The 20,591-nt window shown below is 52.9% G+C and overlaps 1 protein-coding gene across 11 annotated transcripts in view; it reads left to right on the top strand.

Moving 5' to 3' along the window:
- The window catches only part of SEPTIN9 (septin 9), a 170,829-nt gene extending 151,586 nt beyond the window's left edge, over window positions 1-19,243 (top strand). For all 11 annotated transcript variants that reach the window (XM_068913182.1, XM_068913178.1, XM_068913181.1 and 8 more), the window contains 8 exons: window positions 4-132; window positions 476-557; window positions 2,023-2,160; window positions 10,048-10,165; window positions 13,405-13,500; window positions 14,059-14,155; window positions 15,669-15,720; window positions 16,582-19,243. In XM_068913182.1, the coding sequence (XP_068769283.1) occupies window positions 4-132; window positions 476-557; window positions 2,023-2,160; window positions 10,048-10,165; window positions 13,405-13,500; window positions 14,059-14,155; window positions 15,669-15,720; window positions 16,582-16,717 (848 nt within the window). In that variant the 3' untranslated portion in view covers window positions 16,718-19,243. The remainder of the gene's footprint in view (window positions 1-3; window positions 133-475; window positions 558-2,022; window positions 2,161-10,047; window positions 10,166-13,404; window positions 13,501-14,058; window positions 14,156-15,668; window positions 15,721-16,581) is intronic.
- Window positions 19,244-20,591: the final 1,348 nt, after the last annotated feature.

Here is a 20,591-nt window from a genome sequence, read left to right as displayed (position 1 = left end):
CAGGTCAGAGTGGCTTGGGGAAATCCACGTTAATCAACACCCTCTTTAAATCCAAAATCAGCCGGAAATCTGTACAGCCAACTTCTGAAGAGCGGATCCCCAAGACCATTGAAATAAAATCCATCACTCACGGTGAGTCTCTGCAGACCCTGCTTGGTGGTTTGGCTTTTGGTCCCGTTGTGCCTTGTTTCTCCAGAGGCTTTCTGGGGTTGGAAACCTCCACTCTTGTGATCTATCTGAAGGGACTCTGACCGTCTAGAGGTGCTTGCTGGGCCAAGCAAACTCATCATATTTTCTCTTTATTCACCAGCATTGATTCAGTTATGATGGAAAGGGCCAACTGAGGTGGTCATGGGGATCGCACTTCAGGGCAGATGTGGTGCTTTATCCATCACCTGATTTCAGGAAGGCAGGCTTGGCCTGAGCGCCCATTAGCACTTGCCTCATGCAGCCGCTGCCTGCTTCTCTGTTTCAGAGATTGAAGAGAAGGGAGTTCGCATGAAGCTGACCGTCATTGACACTCCGGGCTTTGGAGACCACATCAACAACGAGAACTGGTGAGGAGGCTGAGCGGGAGCGCTGCAGGCCTCGGCTCGGGTGGTTTGTCTGCGTCAGACCTTGGTGTCTGTAGTCCGCTGGTAACTTGGTGGGTGCTGTGAGGACACTGCCGTTCCTCCCTCTCTCGGGGCGACACGCTAGGCTAGTCTTCTCCTGGGCTGCCCCCTGCTCTGCAGGGAGCCTGGTGAAGGCGAGAGGGGTTGGTGTGGGTGGCATGAAGAGAGGTGGGAGACAGCTGGGTCTCCCCATGACAGTGTGTCCTCCCCTCCAGCCTGTCACCTTGGAGACAGCACAGTGCTATGCTCTTGGGAGCTCAGCGGGTTCCTACAACAGCACTGTTAGAGTCCACAAACGTCCTGCTGTTTCTGGCATGAGACAACCTTTGTTCTCTGCTGGGATCAGCTGCTGTGCTGGGGTGACCGGTCCCGTGACCTTGTTCATGGGTCCTAAAGGCCGAACTCTGCAATGAGTCCTTGGGACAGTGGCTTTCTCTGTGCGTAATGTATTCCTCCCTGGAGTAAGGCAGGGCTGTCCTCTGGGACTGCTCGCAGTGGAGTTGCTCACATGGACGTGGTGAATGCTTGACCCACATGTGTATGTGTATTTCTACTGCTGGGAAGGACGGGAGGTCTCTTCTTGTACACTGTACGCCTTCACATCCCCTCTGCTTTCCCACATTCGCTCTCCTTGTAGTTGGGTTTTTCAGAAGCCCCTAGAAGCTCTGTCATCTCACACTAGACTTTGTGGACTGTCTAAAGGTATCCTGCGCTCTGGGCAGGCAGTGGCTAACCGCTCTGCTGTGTTTTCCCAGAAGTAAGAAACATGAGGCTCCTCACCAGGACCCTGAGATCTGCTTTGGATAGGGAGAGCAGGGGTCTGGCAGTGCCAGGCTGGCAGCGTCTCCTAGGCCATCCTGATACTTCAATATCACAAAAGACTGCGCAGTCATAGCTTCCTTCTCTACTGTGGGGTGGGTGGACTCGTGAGATTTGATGCTTCTGAACTCCTCTTGCTCTTGGACTAGGAGGCAGTGCAAAAGTAGAGGGAAAGGAAAAAGGGCGAGGAAGAATCCTCCTTTCAGGCAGCCAAGTCCTAGAGTAGAGAAGGGAGGAATTTCTAGGCACTTGTTCTCCTAAAGAGACAGTAAGTAAACAAGATCCTCTACTCGCGTGGTGTAAGGAGTTGCCAAGTAGTGAACACGTGAGGTTTGTGACTCCTCTGTTTTCTGCAGTTGCTATATGAATGGGACCTGATACGAATTAAAATGTTCCTGGGTGGGTGTGAGTGTTTTGGTTTTTTTGTTTTTTTTTTTTTTTCCTCTCCTCCTCCAGTGGGATTCTGTAAGATGCTGAGCATCCTTCACTTCTGAGGACTCCGCTTTGTGGGGTCAGGCTAGATGGGAGGTTAAGGGTGGTCCAGATCCCTCATGTAAAACCAGTGTCATGTGTTTATGTCTCTCTGTAGCTGGCAGCCCATCATGAAGTTCATCAATGACCAGTATGAGAAGTATCTGCAGGAAGAAATCAACATTAACCGGAAGAAGCGGATCCCAGACACCAGGGTGCACTGCTGTATATACTTCATCCCAGCCACTGGCCACTCGTATGTACCCTCTCTCTTTGGAGCATGCCTTTCCTCTGGGCTGCGGATGGGGACCCTTCCCCACTCAAATCCTGCGTGCTTCAGTCTCCTTCTTTCAGTCTCCACTAAATTAGCTGCTCTGAATCATCCATCCTCTGGATCCACTTGTCTCTCTGCAGAGAGACTTGAAGGAGCGCAGGTGTCCTTCATAAACCCCCAGCTGAAGTGCATAGGGTCTGGTGATGTCTTTTATGCTCTTATGGATCATCAGGAGCAGTGTGGTAGCTGGGCATGCAGTCCCCCACAAACGGCATGCGTGAAGCCTATCATTCTTAAAGCTGTAGCCAGCTTCCTTCTGCATCTAGAGTCTTTCCAGGAACATAGCAAAGCTGCTTTAGCCAGACAGAACTTGACGTTTTCTCTTCTCGGGGGGAGGGGGGGGGCCTTAAAGCCTCTCTAAGTTTAGGTTGACAAAAGCAAAGAAAGTAACCAAGTTGCTTGCTTGGCCAATGATGGACACCAGTCACTGAGCCCTGGAATTTGATTGGAAGGCCACCTTTGCAGACGGGAAAATGTTTTTTTGGCTATAATCTTGCCTTTGTAAGGGAAGAAGCCAGTTGTCTTAGGGCTATTGTACAGAGCAAGCGAACACCCAAACCCTTTAAGGGTATTTGGTAGATTTTGATTAGTCTGCAAGCGAGATGCAGTTTATTCCATGCAGAGTTTTCCTGTCTTTGACACTTCTCAAATGACAGCATCAAAGGGCCAAATCTCTAAATTTTTTTCGACACATAGCCCTCAGTGAATATCTTGGGCGCTTAAAAGTGTCTTGAGAAATCTAACTTGAAGTGTCATAATGTAAAATGAGGCCTAAGTTTCCTTTTGAGTTGTGTCAGTTCCTTGCATTTCTGGCTTTGCCTGCGTGGGGATTTCTTTGTCTGTTTTTAAAAGTAAACTTAAAGTACCAGAATTGTATTAAGTTCAGCTTTTTCTTCTTTGCCGTGTAGAGCTTTATTCCAATAGAAAAGATTTTGTTTTGCTTGTGTCAGTGGGTAGACCAAAAATGCATTCCTCACTGGAATAAGATGACTGCATGGGTCAGTTATGCCGTTCTTGTGTAACGAGCAAAGCCTACTTGTGTGAATGAGGCCTTAAAGCCTCCTCTCGGAGGAGAGAGCAGGATGCTCGGCAGCATCTTCGTCAGGTAGATCAGATAAAGGACCACCACTGTGGTCGGCGAGGGGCTCTGGCCTCGGACTTTCTGATACGGGCATGGCTTTATCTCTACAGCCTGGCCTCTATCTGCTTGTGGCCTTTGATCCTTGTGGGATGTTCTGCTGGGGCATAATCTGATAAAACAGAACATTTTTAAAAGGAGGATGAGGTTTTTGCACCGGTTTGGCTTGCTGATCCTGTTCATCTATGAGAACTGCCTGCAAACCCTGCCTTGGCTGGTTTGGAGCATTGCAGCACTGGCTACGCTCTAGCTTTCTTTCCATCGCTTCAGGCGTTTAACGCTTGCAAGCAACGCGCGTGCTCTGTGCTTGAACCCTGCAGGTACCGCACCCACTCGCGTGCAGCAGCGGGAGGCTGCAAGTATTGAGGCGGAGCGCAGGCTTCGCTCCCCGGGCAGCTCCCCCTCCCTGGGAAACGGTGCCAGCAAGCGCAGACCCCCCGCTCTCGTCGCATGTGTGGCTGTGACGTGTGTGGGGGAGGCACTGGTGTCAAGCGGCTGGGCCTGTCCCCTGCCCGAGCCTCTCGAGCGGTGCATTCTGGTTTCTCTCACCCGCCGGCTATCTGGCTAACAGTAATTACGTGGAAGTTCAACTGCTTTTTTTCTTCCTCTCCGAAGAACATGTGTTTCCAATATCGGCGCTAGCCCTGCCGTTGGAGGGGCTTTGCTGAGCCGTGCGCGGATACTCCTTTCCCTGCAGCAGCCTTGGGCCATGCGTAGCCTGATACCCCAGCTGGGGGCTGCCGCTCGGGCTGCGGTTTCCTGCCCAGGTGTCAGAGTGGACATCTGGCTCCCGAGTCTCCTCTTGTGGTGGGGGTTAGAGAGAAACTGAGGAACAGGAGGTTTTAGGGAAGCTGGGGAGCCCAGAGAGGGGGAAAATCCTCACTGGGAGGGAGCAGTCTGTGGGAAATGTTGTTTCTCTGAGAGCTCAAGCATGCACTGGGGTTCCTTTCTGCCCTCTCGCGAAGCCCAGGTAACGTTTCTCATGGGCATGGACGTGCTTTCACTGCTGCTGTCCTTGGTCCATGGACGTGAGCGGAGGACGTTGACACCTCTCTTGCAGGATGTAGCTGTTATTGCAGCGTAGGTGCAGAGCTTCATGCTCGTTTTGGAGGGCAGGGCTTTTGGAGGCAGTTTCACATGGGTGTCTCATGGCGTTTAAGGTAGGCTTTGCGCCTCTGCGGACGCAGGCGATCAGTGGTCCCTCGCAAAAGGGCGCAGGGAAGGGAGCTGAGGCCCTTGCTCCACTACCTCTGGCTTCTCCGTGAGTAAGCGGGGAGCGTGCCTGGAAAGGGCGGCAGCTCGTCCTTAGTGGGGCAACCTCACCAAGCTGTGCTGAGCTGAGGGTCCTGCAGGGACCTGGTGGCACCCAGCCGCGTGCTGGCCCCCGTGCTGCTGAGCTGCCTGCGTGCTGGGCTTTTGCCTTGGGGTGTTCCCCACCGCTGGCTGCGTTTACCGTCCGGTGCAGACGCGACCCTGTTGTCACCGAAAATTGCTTGAGCTAGGAGCATCTGTGTGGTGACAGGGTGCACTAGCGTTGTCCGCCCTAGGCTGGCATTTATGCTGCCGTTGCGGAGCTTTCCCCCTCCCTCGTGGATTGCTCGGCCCCGTTTCGGGCTGGTTGTGGCGTCGGCGCGCGGCTGAAGGGTTAATCTGCTGCGAAGTTTCCTGTCTGCTCGTGCTGCCTCCCTTCGCGGGGAGTGCGGAACAGGCTTTGTAACCAATCTAGTTCGCACACACCCTGTCCTTCTTGTAACACTGCTGTAAAACCATGTTTGCGAAGGCTAAGTAACGTGCTGGCAGGGGCTGCTGGCTGTAGCAGCAAAGCCCTCGCTCTTTGCCACCCAATAAATTCCACCGCAGTGACCCCTGTGAAGCACCGCTGAAGCGTGACTCTGAAATCCTGCCCTCGTCTTTCTCGGCAGCCCCGTTTTCTGGGTGTACCAGAACTGTTAGTTGGCGTCCTGACGCCTTACTAGTCCTTTCCCTGCTCGCTGTCCCCCTGGCAAAGCCAGCGGTGCTGCGGGAGAGAGGGCTGGATTCCCACCTGGCTCGTGGCCCTGCAGCGCTGCTGCCAGCCAGATCCTTGTAGCAGACTGACAGGTCCCGGTGTTGGGGCTTGGGTGACTGCTGGATGCTCGCTGGTATTTGCTTAATGCACGGCTCAAATTCTTGCTGCTAGTTGGATCTGGGACTTAACCAAAAGGAAATAACTCTGAAGCTCGCAGTGAATATTTATTCCTATAATGGCATTTCAAGGGAACCAGCAGGAATGAGCTTCTGCTCAGATGCTGTCCGTGCTGCGCACGCTGGCTGTAGTTATGCAGAAATAACGTGTGCCAACCCAGGCTGGATTCTCCAGCCCCTGAGCAAGAGCAGGTGGGGGAGCACCCGCCACTGGCTGGGGTGGCCTGGAGCTCTTGCTGCCTGCAGCAGCTCTTGCTGCAGCTCATCCGCTCTCCTGAGGCATCCTTCAACCCCCCCCTCCCCCCAAGCAAGTCCAAAGTGTGTGTGTCCAGTTACAAGTGTACAGTTTTGGGGACCATCTCGGAAAGGGGAGAAAACAGATGCTTTTTCTTCTTGAACTCTACCCCTTCTTTCAGGATGTGCTTGTGGAAAAGCTGTTTGCAGTAGGTATCTTGGACCTTGAATGAGATAACTCATTTTCTCTTGCTGCATTGCTTATTTGTATATATAATGATTTCACTGCTAATCCCCTTCAGTTCTGGCATCAGTGCCTTGTGAAGGTGAATTTGGTTTGAGCACCCAGCTGAGTACAGCACTGCTGGGCCTACAGCTTGTCGTGGAAGTAGCGAGGCACCAAAACCGATCCCTGCAGATTCCAGAAAAAGTCAGCTCCCTCCTGGGCTGTGCCTTGCAGCAGGAGTTTAAGATGAATTAGGTCTGGTCTTATGCTGTTGTGACCTTGAGTGTGTCTGCCTGTGACTGTAAAAAGCTATTAGTGATCATGCAAATTAAGCTCTGCACGCTTGTGATTTCCTTAAAGCTGTTCAGTCTCATTCGGTGTCTTCAGATGAGTGGCCACGACTTCTAGCTAAGAGTCTTGTACCAGGGTGAGTCTTAGTGAAAAGTATCACTTCCCTTTAAACACTGAAGAGTTTTGGGGCTTTGCATCAGGCATTAGTGGAATATCTAGAAGCTTGTAAAATAGTCTAAGCCATACAGTTTACTCCTCGGTAGAGTCCTTTGCTTTCCTCACTGTTTACCAGGACTGTGCAGGCTTTTTCAAGGAGCGCAATATTGCACGTGGGTCCCAGCGTCAGCCCCCCCCACCACGCCTGTGCGGAGCATGATCCCCGCTGTAAGATGAGGGAGCCGGGTCAGAGGCTGGGATTTCCCCAAAGTCCGCAGCAAGAACCGAGCCTCGTGCAGTGATTCCTGAGCTTGGCATCCTGTGCTTGGCCCCGCTGCCTCCAACGCTGCCCACTGGCTTTGGGGGAGAACTGATGGACTGAGCGTTATACCTGCTGGAGTAAGCCTTCCCTGCTGCGATGAAAAGCACATATAGGCCAGGGAAAAAAGGCTGTTTGTTTTGATTGCTGGAAATTGCTTTTCCAAGTAATTTAGCTGGGACTGTGGCTGCTGATTTTTTTTTTTTTTTTTTTGCTCCGAAATATCCTGAAGACCTGTCTGTTGGTGCAGCCTTAACGGCATTTGTGCACCAATCCCTTGCTCTTGCTTGTAGGCTCGCTGAGTGAGTGAGTTGTGTCCTGGGAACAGTTTTCTGTTCTGGTACTTCTTCATCACCATCAAATCCTCATCAGTGTTTTTATTTGCCTGAGCACATCTCTCGGGCAATGCTGAGGTTACCTCTATGAATGATGAGCTTGCAGAGCACCTCGGAGCTGTAAGTCACTTCAAAGGGAGTGGGCATGGAGAAAGATGTGTTGTGCTCTTCTAGCTTTGGGTTCAGATGCGTTTGGGAGCCTTCTGTGCCCGGGTTTGGAGGCAGCTTTACCTGCTGCTGCCGTGCCACACAGTGCTTCGGTGCTGATATGGGAAAATAAATCTGTCTGCTGCACCAGAGAGGTGGTGGATGCTTGGAGGCTGCTAGCGGTGTGCAGGGAGGAGGGGTGTAGGCTGGGTATGGCTTTGCACGCTGCTGTTAGGCTTGCGGGGAGCCTCTGGCATCCTCCAGGTGTCAATGAGGGCTTGGTAACCAGACTCTTACACACCAATTGGAGCCGAAACGCAAATGCAGGGTTGATTGTGAATCCATCTGCATGGGCCGCATATGCGTCCTGGTCTTCACTTTAAAAGAAAAGCTGATGAAAGAGTCAGGAACACAGTCTCAGTGGGGAAGAGGCTTTTAAAGGGGGAAAATTGTTTGAAAAATAGCAAAGAGAAAGGAGGGGAAAGAAATCTGCTGGGAAAGGAACATAAACGCATTGCTTCCTTGGAGGTCTGGGAAATACATTATGCAGAGCTCCAAACAATGTTTGCCAGCAGCAGTCTGCTTAGATGTGTCCATGGGGGTTTCCTTGTGTGCTTTTTTTTTCCTTTAAATAGCCAAACTCTTTTGTTCCTGGAGCCCAAGGTGATCTGTGACTCCTGAGTTCGTGTTTGCAACTTGTTTGCCCTTGTGCTAGTGATACGTTCCCTGGGCTGTGCATGCCGCTTGCCTAGCTCTCCAGCGGCTCGGGGAGAAGGTTACGTGTCAGTCCGCCGGGAAGGGTGGGCGCGGAGCTAGCCCGATGCCTGGGAGGGGAGTGGATTTGACCAGGGAAGGACGCGGATGAGTCCCTGCTGCGAGCTGCATCAGAGCAGCCTGGAGACGCTCTGTTGGGATGAGCCACGCACAGACGGCACGGTGTGCGGGAGGCTGAGCAGGTCGACGCGGCTCCGTGTTCCTCCGGGCAGAGCTCCGCCGGTGCCTGGTTACACCTGAGCATTATAATTCAGCATCCCATTTATTTCCGTTCCTTCCCTGGTTACTCAGTTTTCAGAACGAAGCTGACCTAGAGAGAAATGGGGAAATCTGGTTCTTGGCCCTGGCTCTGCCGCTTCAGTCAGTGGCTTTGAAAGGTGACTTTGCCTCTCCCTGTCCTAGTTCCCCTAAGGATAAATCAGGTCACGTCCTGCTGGCACCCATCACCACTGAAGGCTATGGGGATGCACAAGCTCCAGAGCTGCTCTTTTGCTTCTGGGGCTCCGGTGTTGGCCCCTCTGCCCCTTCTCCATGTGCTTTCAGCAAGGGCTCATTTCAAACAGGTTCTTTAATGCAAAAGTGCTCCTGAGGCCTTCTGTACTCTAGTGTCTCCATCGCAGCACTGTGCTCTGTCCTGCACTGCAGCTAATGACCTTGGCTGTTGCCATGCCGTTTCCCAAGATGTTTGGGCCCGCTCAGCCCCAGAGGGCAGGTTGCTCCTCCGGCTGCGGCAGTGGGTCAGTCAGTTCCCTGCAGCAGCGAGAGATGCACAGGGATGCTGCCTTGCTGGAGCCAACATCAGGGATTTGCAGCTATTTATCATTTCTGTTCCTTGCAGCGCGGAAGTGTGTGGTGGGCCAAAGTTGTGCGCTGCTGAAAATGACAGCCTCCACTTGGGACCTCAGTGTTTCCCTGTTTAGGCCGGCATTTGTTCAGCTCGCTGCCTGGGAACACGTACCCCATCACCTCCGGAGCCGTCAAGGGGGGATTGCAGCGTTTGGAGGCTTCCCCAGGCAGGCTTTCATCTAGCTCATTCAGGAACCACCAGCAATAAAAAGAGCTTCAGGGAGGACCGAGGACTCGAGCACAGAGGTGGGGTCATGGGCAGGCCCCCCGAGCCGTCGTTGCTCTGTGTAGCTGGATTGCAGCCCAGAGATGCAGCGAGGAGAGTGGCACTGGAGGTCGCATACATGCTGTCAGCAGGAGCATTTAACAGGGAGGCATTTCCTGAGCAGCTGATTATTCAGGTTATGCAATCTCTGTAGCTTTGGTCAGCTGAGACTTTTGTTGTAGAAATTTTCTGACGTTTTTGCCCTCTGGAAGGAGCAGAGGCTCTTCTATGCCATGTGATCAGCTTGAGAACTAACAGAGCCTTTTTGAATCTAAATCAACAGATAGGAGTTGAAATCCCGGCTTGTGCATGACAGCGAGTTGGTACGTGGTGCAGGAGCGAGCTCGACCAGGAGCAGCGACCTGTATCCAGGTCATGCCGATCTGGCATGTCCCCAGGCAGCGCGTGCATGTGCGAGGCCTCCTGGGCAAGCCTGGAAAGGGCTTCGCCCCGTGCTCACTCTTCAACGTCTTGATTTGAGTTGCGTGTCGCAGGCAGCCTGCCCTGCAGCCAGCAGTGCCGCGCTCTGATCCCCCGCTTTGCCAAGGACTTGCATAGCTTTGGGCGAGTTCCTGCGCTCCTCGGGGTGGCAGAGCATCCATTCAGAGATAAAAGCCTTCTCCCACTTCACAGGGTTTTGCAAGGGTTCATAGACGATAGCGTGGCGCTTTGAAACGAGAACGGGAAGCGTTTTGAGCGTTTGCAAACTGCTTGTGTGAGGCAGACGCCTGCTGTCGTGCTTTTAAGAAAATGCCTTTATTTTTCCTCTCTGAAGAAAAATAATTCCCCCTCTGTGTCTAGCCTTTGAATGCCCTCTCTCTGCCGGGGGATTGCAGCCGCCCCTGGGTCCTCACTAGCCGCGCACGATTCCCTTTCTTCTGCTGTGTTTTGCAGGCTCCGACCACTAGACATCGAGTTCATGAAACGCCTGAGCAAAGTGGTCAACATTGTCCCGGTGATTGCAAAAGCCGACACGTTAACGCTGGAGGAGAGGGACTACTTCAAACAAAGGGTAAGGGCTGCGCGTCTCCTCCTGCCCCGCTCTCCCCCTGCCTTCCCCCCGCAGGTCTGCAGAGCCAAGCGCCTGGCCGGGAGCCCGGCGCATTCCTCCGGCTGCAGCTCTGAGTGATCCCATGTGGCAGCAGGAAAGGCCTTCGCTCCAAGCAGTTCCTTGTGTTTCTCTTGGATCTTTGTCAGTGCAGGATAAATTTTGCGCTCTTAGTCTTGAGGCCTGTTTCTCCTGCCTCCTTTGTTGTTGTTGTTGTTGTTATGATGTTGAGGCTGTTTTTTATTATTTTGGGAGGCGGAGGGTGCTGCATATAGAGCCTGGAAAAGCCTTCCTTTGGACCGATAACAGTCACCAGGCAAAAATGTGTGTGTGCTTGCTGAGTTCAGCTGGGCAAGATTTATGGGAGAAGCAAACCATGAAATTCCCCTGATCGCACTGGTTGGGAGCTGGTGGAGGGGAGCCGAGAAGGGTCTATCCGAATCCGCAGCAAGGCATGTGGTTTCCTCTGCACCTGCATGCCTGGTGCTGCCGAGAGGTGGAGATGCCTTGTTCTGGGTTTCAGCGGAGGACTATAAATCCGTTACCGTAACTGATGATGTGGCTGCAGGCGTGATGGCCTCAGCCTTTACTGCAAAAATAAGCAAGCCACCAATCACCTCTTGGCTTGTTGTTCTGAGAATCTGAATTGCGTTTCTGAGCATGAATAGGCAGGGTTCTGCCAAAGCCCATCGCTCAGCCAGCACTCCCTAAATATCTATGTGCGATGCAGTGAATCCAGAGCAGAGCAGGGCTGAACTGGGTGGTGGGTGTGCATGGCAGAGAGAAGATTGCCGGGGTTGTGGTCCTCTAGCCTGATACTGAGCCGCAGACCCCCAACAGGAGCAGGGCTGCAACAGGAGCTACGTGGGTAGCTCATCCCCTGAGCAGGATAGGGTTAACTTCAGCAGGCCGCATGTCTTAGCATTGGGAGACAGTAAAGGAAGATAAGAACGGGCTGGGCCTCTTGCACTCTGAAGTCCTGGACTCTGCTGTCCCTTTGAGCTCCCAGGGGGTCAGGAGTTTGCTTCCTACACATCTCTGCTTTGAGCAGGGGTTTGAGGCAAAGGGAAAGGGTGGAGAGGGCCTTGCCAAAGGGACGGTTTGAGGGGCCATCTTGGTTAGGGATGTGGGATGCAAGAGTCTGGAGGGGGCAGCATGCCAGCCAGGGTTCTCTTCAGTGCATGCATGCAGAAGAGCATGAGCTTTCCTTTCCCGTGAGCACTATCACCATGCTGGGGTTGAGCTTGTTTTAGTGTCGTCCCAGTTTGTGAAGAACAGGGTCAGGAATTAAAAAATCCAGTCTGATCTTGGGGGCTGAATCCAAAATCTGCAAGCAATTCTCTCTGCAGTGAGCTAAGGGATTCCTGGAAATAGAGCCGAGCCTTAATCCAGACTGGACTTGTTGAGCATGTCAGCTTGCTTGCCGAGAGCGATGTGAGGAGCTGGTGCCGGAGGGTGGGGGGAAGGGGGGACTGGGGGCTGAAGAGGTGCGAGAGGTGTCAGTCCAAGGTGCCGCAGTCTAGTCTCTTCAATGGCTTTTCCGGATTGCTTGCTCCGTTCAGAGGCTGCAAGCGCATGCGTAAATGTGCACGCCTGTGGGTCTTTCTGGCTGCTGGAACTACAAAGTCGGTCTGGAATCTAAAACTCCATCTGGGCGTGCTCTGCCTCTGATATCATCCGTGTAATAGAAGATCATGCTGTGGGAACGGTGCTGACAGCGTTGCCAATGCTGCGGGAGAATCCATCTGGCTCATCAGCTCTGCCGCTAATGAACTAAAGCAGCAAAAGCGGATCTCATCCGCAGCAGAGCCCGGAGCTGCGCCTTCTGGTCTTCTGGGCTTGCGTGGATCTGCCGATGGGGTGCGGGTGGCAAGAACGAGCAGCCTGTGGTCCAGAGAGCAGGCGGGATGAACTTGCCCCATCTCTGGTTACGTTCCTGATTGCAACCAGACCCCTGAAATCTTTCCCAGATGTAGGGGGAATGTAGCCATGCTGGCTTGTGTGCCCTGCCCATTCTGCAAGGGGCTCATCCTTGGTAAACTCAGCTCCAGATCATCTCCTGGTGCGAATCAGAGAGTAGGTAATCAATCCAGTTTTGCACTAGCTGAGGTCTGGACTGGGATTTTTAACATGGTTCCAGCATGCGTACATGCACGCTTCCAAAAGACAATGGCCCTGCCTGCGTTCAGGGGGTAGAGCTGGTTAGGAGGAGGTGTTTAGTTTCTGCATTTGGATTGGGCTGGGTAGGTCACGATGGAGCGTTAATCTGCCTGCTGGTTCCCTTGGTTTCTGGTCGATACCAGCGCTGCGTTGAGCTACTCGAATGGAGTCCAGTGCCCTACGGAGCTGGCTTGTGTTGGGTTGTTCCCCTAAAATAGTATGTGGGCCTGGCTCAGGGGTTTTCTTTGGCTTGGATAGGATCCCTTTGCCAGCTGGCAACCTAGGGCTGCCAGCTGGGAACCTAGGACTCATGTGGAGGAATTCACCGCCTTAGGAAGCGATAGGAGCTGGCGCTCAGGTATGGATTCAGGTTTGGCACTTTCTTCAAGAAGGCTGATCTGCTGTGTTTCTGGTGCTGCGTTAGCTAAGTCTCCCCCCAGGAATCGGATTTCGGCATTTCCCCCCCTTCACAGAGGCAATATCCTTAAAGTTGGCTATGCTCTGAGCTGTCTGTGCCTCGTCTCCTCTCAGAACATGCTCTGCTGTGACTTCTTTTCCAAGGAGCATAAGTAAACACTGGAGAGCAACTTCTTAACTTTGGGTCCAGCACCACATGCCTGGCAGCTCTGTTCCCCGTTGTTTGGTGCAACTTGTAATTTCCCATTGACTTTTCAATGTAAAAGCAGAGCCCAGTTCTTGTAACCTCATCTCACTCTGCGAGACCCTCTCCTCAGCCTGAATGTGAACCATATCTTGGCATAAGGTTCTCCTAGAGCTTCCAGGGCAAGCGCTTGATAGGTGGTTAGCAGTTAAACGTGGGTCCCTATCCTCCAGGTGGGCAGTATCAAGGAAGTAACGAGAAGATAAGTTTGCTTGGCTGGCCAGCCTTCCAGTACCTATGCTGAGTAGAGCCCAGCAGGCTTGCTCCTACGTGCCTCTTTGTTTGGATGGGAGCAGCCACTGTGGTGGGGGTACTGCTCCTCTGCTCTTCTTCCCTCCTGCACGTGTCTCATTCACATGTTTCTCTGCTCTTCCTCTCCTAGATCACAGCCGATCTTCTTGCCAATGGGATTGACGTGTATCCTCAGAAAGAATTTGATGAAGACTCTGAAGATCGGCTAGTGAATGAGAAATTCAGGGTTAGTGTGTGGTCTTATGGCTTGACTGTGCTTGGATGGGGGCCTGCAGCTCCTAAAACCCGTGATGTCTTGGGGGATCTCTTGCAAAGTACCTGAATTTGCTTTCTGAAGGTACTGTGCCTTATCCCTGTCTGACCAAGAGTGAGGCCAGAGCTCAGAGCAGGGACAGCAAGAGGGTGAGAAAGGCACCGGGGGAAGATTGTTTCTCCTGTCCATGTCGTGGCTCCTTTCCCCTAGCTCTGTTCTCCAAGTGTGCCCTCAGTAACAACTAGGTGGGGAGGTGCTGCAGCCGGATTCCTGGGATCCTGCGGTTTCCGGCAGGCAACATTACTCAAGCACATCAGACACCGGCTGGCTCATCCCATGAAATTCCCCTGAAAACCACTTGAGACATGGGAGGATGGGCCCAGGACCAGGCGGAAGCTGGATCCATTGCAGACTTGAGCCCTAACTCCAACAGCTGCCTGGAGGCTGCCTCACCTGAGACTTCACTCCCCAGCTTGGTTTCCTCACTGATTTTCCGGAGGAAAATGTAACCTATGTCTTCTATTTCCTCAGGAAATGATCCCGTTTGCAGTGGTGGGCAGTGACCAGGAGTACCAAGTTAATGGAAGAAGAATCCTTGGAAGGAAGACCAAGTGGGGCACCATTGAAGGTAGCTGGTCCTTGTTTTCCTACCTCCTGAGCCCATCTCCCTGCCCTGGTGGAAGAAGATGAGGCCCAAAACTAGCGGTAGAAATCTACGTGTACATGCTGCTTCCCTCACCCTCCAAAGAGGATTACTTCCCCGGTATTTGGGGACCGGAAACAACTCGGCCAATACTCTTGCCCTGAGTTTCTGAGCCTTTGTGCAGTTCTGGGGTGGCTGTTGAGTGGGGTGAGAGGATGATGCTTTTGTGTTTCTCATCTCTGCTTTCTTTCCGGTCTTCTGCTTTGATGTTTCCATTATATTGCTTGTCACATAATTAAATGCCTGATGGCTGGATTTGAGGGCAGATGAGTTCAGTGCTGACGTCTCTGTCTCAAGTCCAGAGCAGAGCCTTTCCCTGGCATCTGCAATTTTATGCATGCTCCAGCATGCACTTGGCTGATTCCCTTGTGGGAGTCTGTTCCCTCTTCATCTTCATTGCATTAGCATCTTCTCTTTCCTTCCCCCCATTTTAAATCACAGTTTAAAGGCTTGATGAAGGTTCATGGCTCCAGTGCTTCAACACATTTCCCCCATCCCTGACTTCTAGCAGCCTACAGACATGTCTTCAGTGCCACACTTCTATCTTCTTTCCCTTTGTTTCTCATAAATTTCTCTCATTTATGACTCTTTTTATAGGAATCCTGTTTTGAATGAGTGCTTAACAAAGACTCCAGGAAAATCAGTGTATTTTAAAGCTCTGCTGCCCTCTTGTGCTCTGTCCTTGGAAGCTCTGAGTTTAGCAGGATTTGGAGTAGCTTAAGAAAAGCTGCTCACCTTTAGAGCGTGTGGCATCTTCAGCGTGGGGAGACTCATGAACGTAGCAGTGGTCGCTGGTGGTCTTTGCAGAACACCTTGTTTTTGTCATGTTATTTCCGCATAATGTTAAATGCGGGAGGCACAATAAAAAAAAAAAAAAAAAAAAAAGGAGTTGACCTTCTAGATGCAAATGCCTGGCAAACTGAGAGATGTGATACTAATTGTGGTGAAGCAAGACCCCTTGCTTTTTTTCCCGTCCTCTTACAAACTCCTCCAGCTAAGCCCTGTTGAGACAGCAGTCGTGCTTCTGTCAGCGCAAGACCGCTTTATTCCTCCGCAGCAGGCAACGTGGGGAAGCAAAGTCAGAGACATGCTTGGGATGTCGTAGGACATTCATGGTGAAGCTAAAAATGAAACTCTGTTCTTCTGAGTCATGTCTGGTGCCTGCTGCAGAGCTCACCCTTCCCCTTTTCCTTCAAATCTCTCTGAAAATGGTTCATTGTTTCTGGCCTCCTCAAGCTTGCATTGGTGAGATGGGGGGACTGTGCTGTAGGCTGGGGGATGCTGCAGAGAGCTCCCTTGTTGCGTGGAGGACAGCAGGGGAAGTGTGACTCGTGTCACACCCTCTCCATAGGGCCCTTCCTACCCGAGCACTGCTGCTGTGCTTGTGCCGTGGTTGTGCACGGTGTATGCTAATGCTTTTCTCTCTCTTTCCCACCAGTGGAGAATACAACACACTGTGAGTTCGCCTACCTGCGGGACCTCCTCATCAGGTCGGTGGGACTGTTCCTGTGTTCGTGTAGCCTTTGGTCACCAGGTGGCATCAAAACGAAGGCGAGGGCCCAGCCTGAAGCAGGCAGCTGCTTTGCTCACCCTCTGGGACTGCAGCAGCTCCTGTGCAAGGGGCAGTCCTGTTCAGGGAGGCTGTTCTCAGCTACGTTGCTGGACAAGGGAAGAGAGGAGCAGCAGAGGCATGGGGGAGACCCTGAACTTGCTGGCAGCATGCAGAGTGTAGTGTGGCTCCAGCTCACCTGCTGAGTGGCTGGGAGGCCTTGACCCCTCACAGGCCCTGTGTGTTTCCTCATGTATCACTCCAATCCCTAATCATCACCCTCTTGGGTCCATGCTGCCACTCACCCGTCCTGAAAGAGGAGTCTGCGCTGCATGGTGGTGGGAGACTGAGCCCCTTTTTCTGCTCAAGGGGAGCATGAGTTCCTCCTGGATTTGCTGCAAAAAAAAAAAAAAAAGAAAGGCTCTGCACACTTGAGCTGTTGCTGGTAGGTAGCTGTGCAGAGCTCCAGACGTGGTCCCATGCCCTCTCGGGACTGGGGCCTTCCCAAAAGCACCCTTACGCAGCAAGGGCTCCCCTTGTACCAAATGCACAGGCTGCTGGTGCCACTGAAAGCTTCTGTTCTGGGCTGTCTGTATTTGCCTCTGCTTCCCTCCTGCACTCTAAAGAGGTGTCATTAACTGGCAAAGCTGGAGGGGGAATGTGGGCTGCAGGGGGTGGTTGAAAGCCGAGGTAGAGGGGTGCAAGCTGGCAATTGGGGTGGAGGAGGAGAGGTGGTGCTGGATGGACCTGCCGTGCGTGCGCAGGGAGCTGTAACTACCCTGGTGCCTTCTGTTTCCCTCAGGACACACATGCAGAACATAAAGGATATTACCAGCAACATCCACTTTGAAGCCTACAGGGTCAAGAGGTTGAACGAGGGCCAGAGCTCGCTCTCCAACGGTGTGACCGACAAAGAGCTGGTGGCTAACGAAATGTAACCGTCTCGCTCTGTAGCCAGGACCTTGCTCGCTCACGCTCGCTATTTCCCCCTCCTCCCCCCTTTATTTTTATATAAATCCTCTGCCACTGTCCCTCTTCTCCAACCCCCCCCCACTGCCAATGTTAACTGACCAAATAACCAGGCGCCGTATCTCGTCGTGCAGAGCGTGGCGGCCTCCCGGCCCCCTGCGCCGCCCGCTTTGTGGCATGGCTTTCTTTCTCAGCCCCCGCCGAGCGTTGCGTCGGGCAGGGGGAGCTGTCGGGGCTGGGGAACGGGGGAAGGCGACGACCGTCCCGCGCGGAGGTCGGTCTCTCTCCGTTCTCCAGCGCGACTCCTGGCACCAGGTAGAGCCTCTCCCCACTAACCGCTCGCCCCAGCTTTGCTGCCCGTGGGGAGCCTGCTGGGAGCCCAGCAGCGGGGGGAAGGTCTCGGGTGAGCTCCTACCTGCCGCCTTTCCTGCCGTGCCGAGGCCGCGGGAAGCGGGTGAATTTGCCAAAGGCCGAGTACCTTTTTGTCCCAGGGCTTTGCCGTTTTCTTCTCCGTCCATTGAAGGGCAAGGGTTTCGCCGCCTGAATGTAGCCTTCAGAAGCAAGGTACGGTGAGATGAAGAGAGCAAGATGGTGACATACTTGTCTCCTGCCTCCTCCTCCTCCTCCTCCCAAACCCTCTCCGGCCCTCCAGGACCAGCCAGCCCCTCACCCCGGCCCCTGTACCTTACCTTCATGCAATAAACTGGGAGTGTGTAGGCGTTAACGTGCCTATCACCAACTCGCGGCCAGGCAGAGCTACCTGCTTTGGGAGAAGTGCCTTTTAAGACTGTTACCATGCAATAGTTGGGAAAGGACGGGGGGGGAGGGAGGGCTTAGGCTGTCTGTCCTTGCAGCCTGGAAGATGCTTATCCGGGTGGCGACTCTTTGTAGAAACTCCTCTTCCCTGTCACTCGCAGCTTGGACCATAGATATGGCTGGTTTCCTGGGAACGCTTGTATATTTATTTTTAATTAGTAAGGTTTTTTTTTCCGTTGAAGGCTCAGAGTATGTTTGTCTGAAGGGGGCTGAGAAGGGAACGTCTCTGCAAAGCGGTGGTAGGAAGCTGGAGTTTTTTTGTCCTGTCCGACCCTTGTGATTATTGGGCTTTTCAGTAAGTTCAGAGGCGGCTGGGTGGTTTTTTTTTTTTTTTTCTGTTTTTGGCTTGGTTTGTTTGTTTGATGCCGTGTGATGTGGACGTTCTGTAACAAGCTCCTTAATGTGGCTAGCCCTTCCGCGAGGGGACCGCGTGCGTGTGCAGACCGAGCCCTGCCTGTCCCCTGCCTGTTAGCAGCCCGCGGCCGTAGGAAGGGCTGGGGCGGCGTTTCGCGGGCTCCCCGTAGCGTAGGACCTCCTGTCCCTTCCGCGCGCCGTTTGACCGGCTCTGCCACCATCTGCCTCGTGTTTAAAAAAAAAAAAAACAACAACAACAAAAAAACCCAAAAAAAAAGGATCCGCAGGAAAAGATGGCGCAAGGAGCTAGGTTAAACAGCCGCTGAATGGCACGCGAGCAAGTGGCCTTGGAGCAGAGCCGCCGCCTGCCCCCCGCGGCGCTTGCGTGTCTGTTCGGGAAATGATTTCAGCTCCATCCGTCGGTGGTATCCGTCTAATGGATGAAACTACGTGCAGATCCCTTCTTAGACCCTTCTTCCGGCGTGTACTAAAATAGCAGCGCGCCCCATCTTCCAGCCGCTGGCAGACGCCAGCCGAGCCCCCCAGACGGCCCCCGTTTGGGGCGCAGCGTGTTTACAGGTGACCAGAAGGCGAGAGGGTGCTCCCAGGCGGGTTCGGGGGGCCCAAATTCCCTGCGCCGGTGGCGGCTTTGCAGGCTGCCGTTGTGGCGCGGCTCCTCGCGCGGGCGGCCGGGGCTGGGAACGGGGCAGCGCGGCCGCTCCGGTGCCGCCAGCGGGGTCCGGCTCGGCGCCCGCGCGGGAGGGAGCCCCGGGACGGACCGCCGGGTTCGGGACCGCCGGTTGCACCCGTGCGCGGGCGCCTTTGCGTTGCGAGGAAAACCTGTTGGTCCCCTCAACTGCAGCGTTTTTCCCTCCTCAACGCCGCGTAGGCATCGTTACTGAGCTGTTGAGGAAGAACAATTATTTACTTGCTGACTTGCTATATTTTAGCAAAAACAAACGAAAAAAATGTATTAACGGGAAAAAATATATATTTCAAGTGTTTTAAAAAGACTATTAACGGGGAGAAAATCTTTGGTGTCAGGCACTTCTGCAAATGTTGTCATCTTAAACTTTGTCCCCGTTCCCTCCCCCCCCCCCCGTTAATATCTCAAGCTGGGGTAAGCAAGACATGCCGCTTTCACCTTTGTAACCTGATTTTTTTTTTTGAAGAAAAAAAAAATAATACAATAAAAAAAATCGTCCAGATCTATTAAAATGGCCTTTTGGGGGTTATAAGCATTATGACAAATTTAGTCCATTTTTGTATAAATAATAGTGTTTAATATGTATTTCCCAAAATAAATGTTTCGAATGCAAATAGAAGGAGGCTTGTTTGGAAACGTGTGGTTTTTTGGGGGAGGTCGCAGCCGTGGTGTGACCGACACCGCCCGAGAGCCCCAAGGGCAGCCGCGGATGGCAGAGTGGCCCAAAGAAGGGAGGGTAGCCGTGTCCCCCAGAGGTGTGTGTCCCCCTGTGTCCCCCAGGTGCTGTGCTTGGCTCCTTTTGGGATGAAGGCAGAGCAGGGCGGGTGTTTATTGCAAATCCCCTTGACTTTCTACCCTGGGCTGTCTGGCCCAATTAATCTACAAAATGATGATGTTGAGCACCCTGGGGAGCACAGTCTGCCTCTGTGACCTTGCAAATCCCGAGGGAGGGCGCCCAGGCCCCCGTGTCCCACAGGAAGTGCACACTGATCCCTGATATAATAGGAAATAGGGCCACTTCTATTCCCTGGCCTGCTGGAGAGCTGCGACCAGAACTGAACCGTGCATCTATCTCTCTTCTGTGCTAATTCTGCAGTCATTTCCTAACTTGAGGTCGCACATTTGTTGGACCGTGTGTGTAACAGCTGACGCTCTAACTAACAGTTTCACTGCGCAAAGAAACGCAGTCAAATTTACATGGAAGGTGGCCGGCTCTGGTTCACCAGTCTGAAGTATTAATCTGTATCTTATACATTGTAATTTTTTTCCCCAAGCCTGTTAAACTGTACAGAAACAAAAACAACAGGGCAGAAGGTGACTTTATTCAAGCTGAGCTGCCTGCAGGTGAGTAGACAGGACAGGCTTATGTATGTTTTTCTCCTTTGCTCTCCCCTGGAGTTTCAGAGGAGATGTGAGGTGCCCACTGCAGTAGTGTTTGCCCATGAGCCCACTTCACCCCAATGCTAAGTCCATCCACAGTGATGCATTTTAATGCTAAATCCATCCTTAGTGATGCATTTTTTTGGGTATTGTGAAGCAGTGCACCCTGCAACATCACGCTTGCTTTAGTTCGAGCGCTCTTCACGTGCGCTCTTCTCTTCTGCCAAGTGAGCCTGTTGCCGCGAAGCAGTGTGGAGCGACGGCAAGAGCTTCTCGCCCGTGTAACGTAGCAAGAACCTGAGTTAAAGATCACGTTTCTGAGGGAGAAAGATCCCATGTAGCTCTAATAATGACGAATGTGGACCGTGGGCTGTGCTTCTGGACGAGTCCACAACAGCTTTCCCCCGTACGGTAGTTTTTCCTTCGCTGGTGACGGCTTTAGCAGTTTTCCTTAGATTTCGGCTAATATCTGAACATGCTCTCGCAGGGAAAGGTGAGACCTGGGGCTGCTCGGCTGCCTCCTCGTCCTGGGAGCGTGCTGGGCACTCTGGGCAGATGCTCTGCTGGTGCCAGGCTGAGAAAGGGTT

The sequence above is a fragment of the Struthio camelus genome, chromosome 19 (genome assembly GCF_040807025.1).
Source record: "Struthio camelus isolate bStrCam1 chromosome 19, bStrCam1.hap1, whole genome shotgun sequence".
In the NCBI taxonomy this organism is placed as follows: Eukaryota; Metazoa; Chordata; class Aves; order Struthioniformes; family Struthionidae; genus Struthio; species Struthio camelus.
Note: the sequence above shows the minus strand (reverse complement) of the source record. Positions and strands in the feature narration are given on the sequence as shown.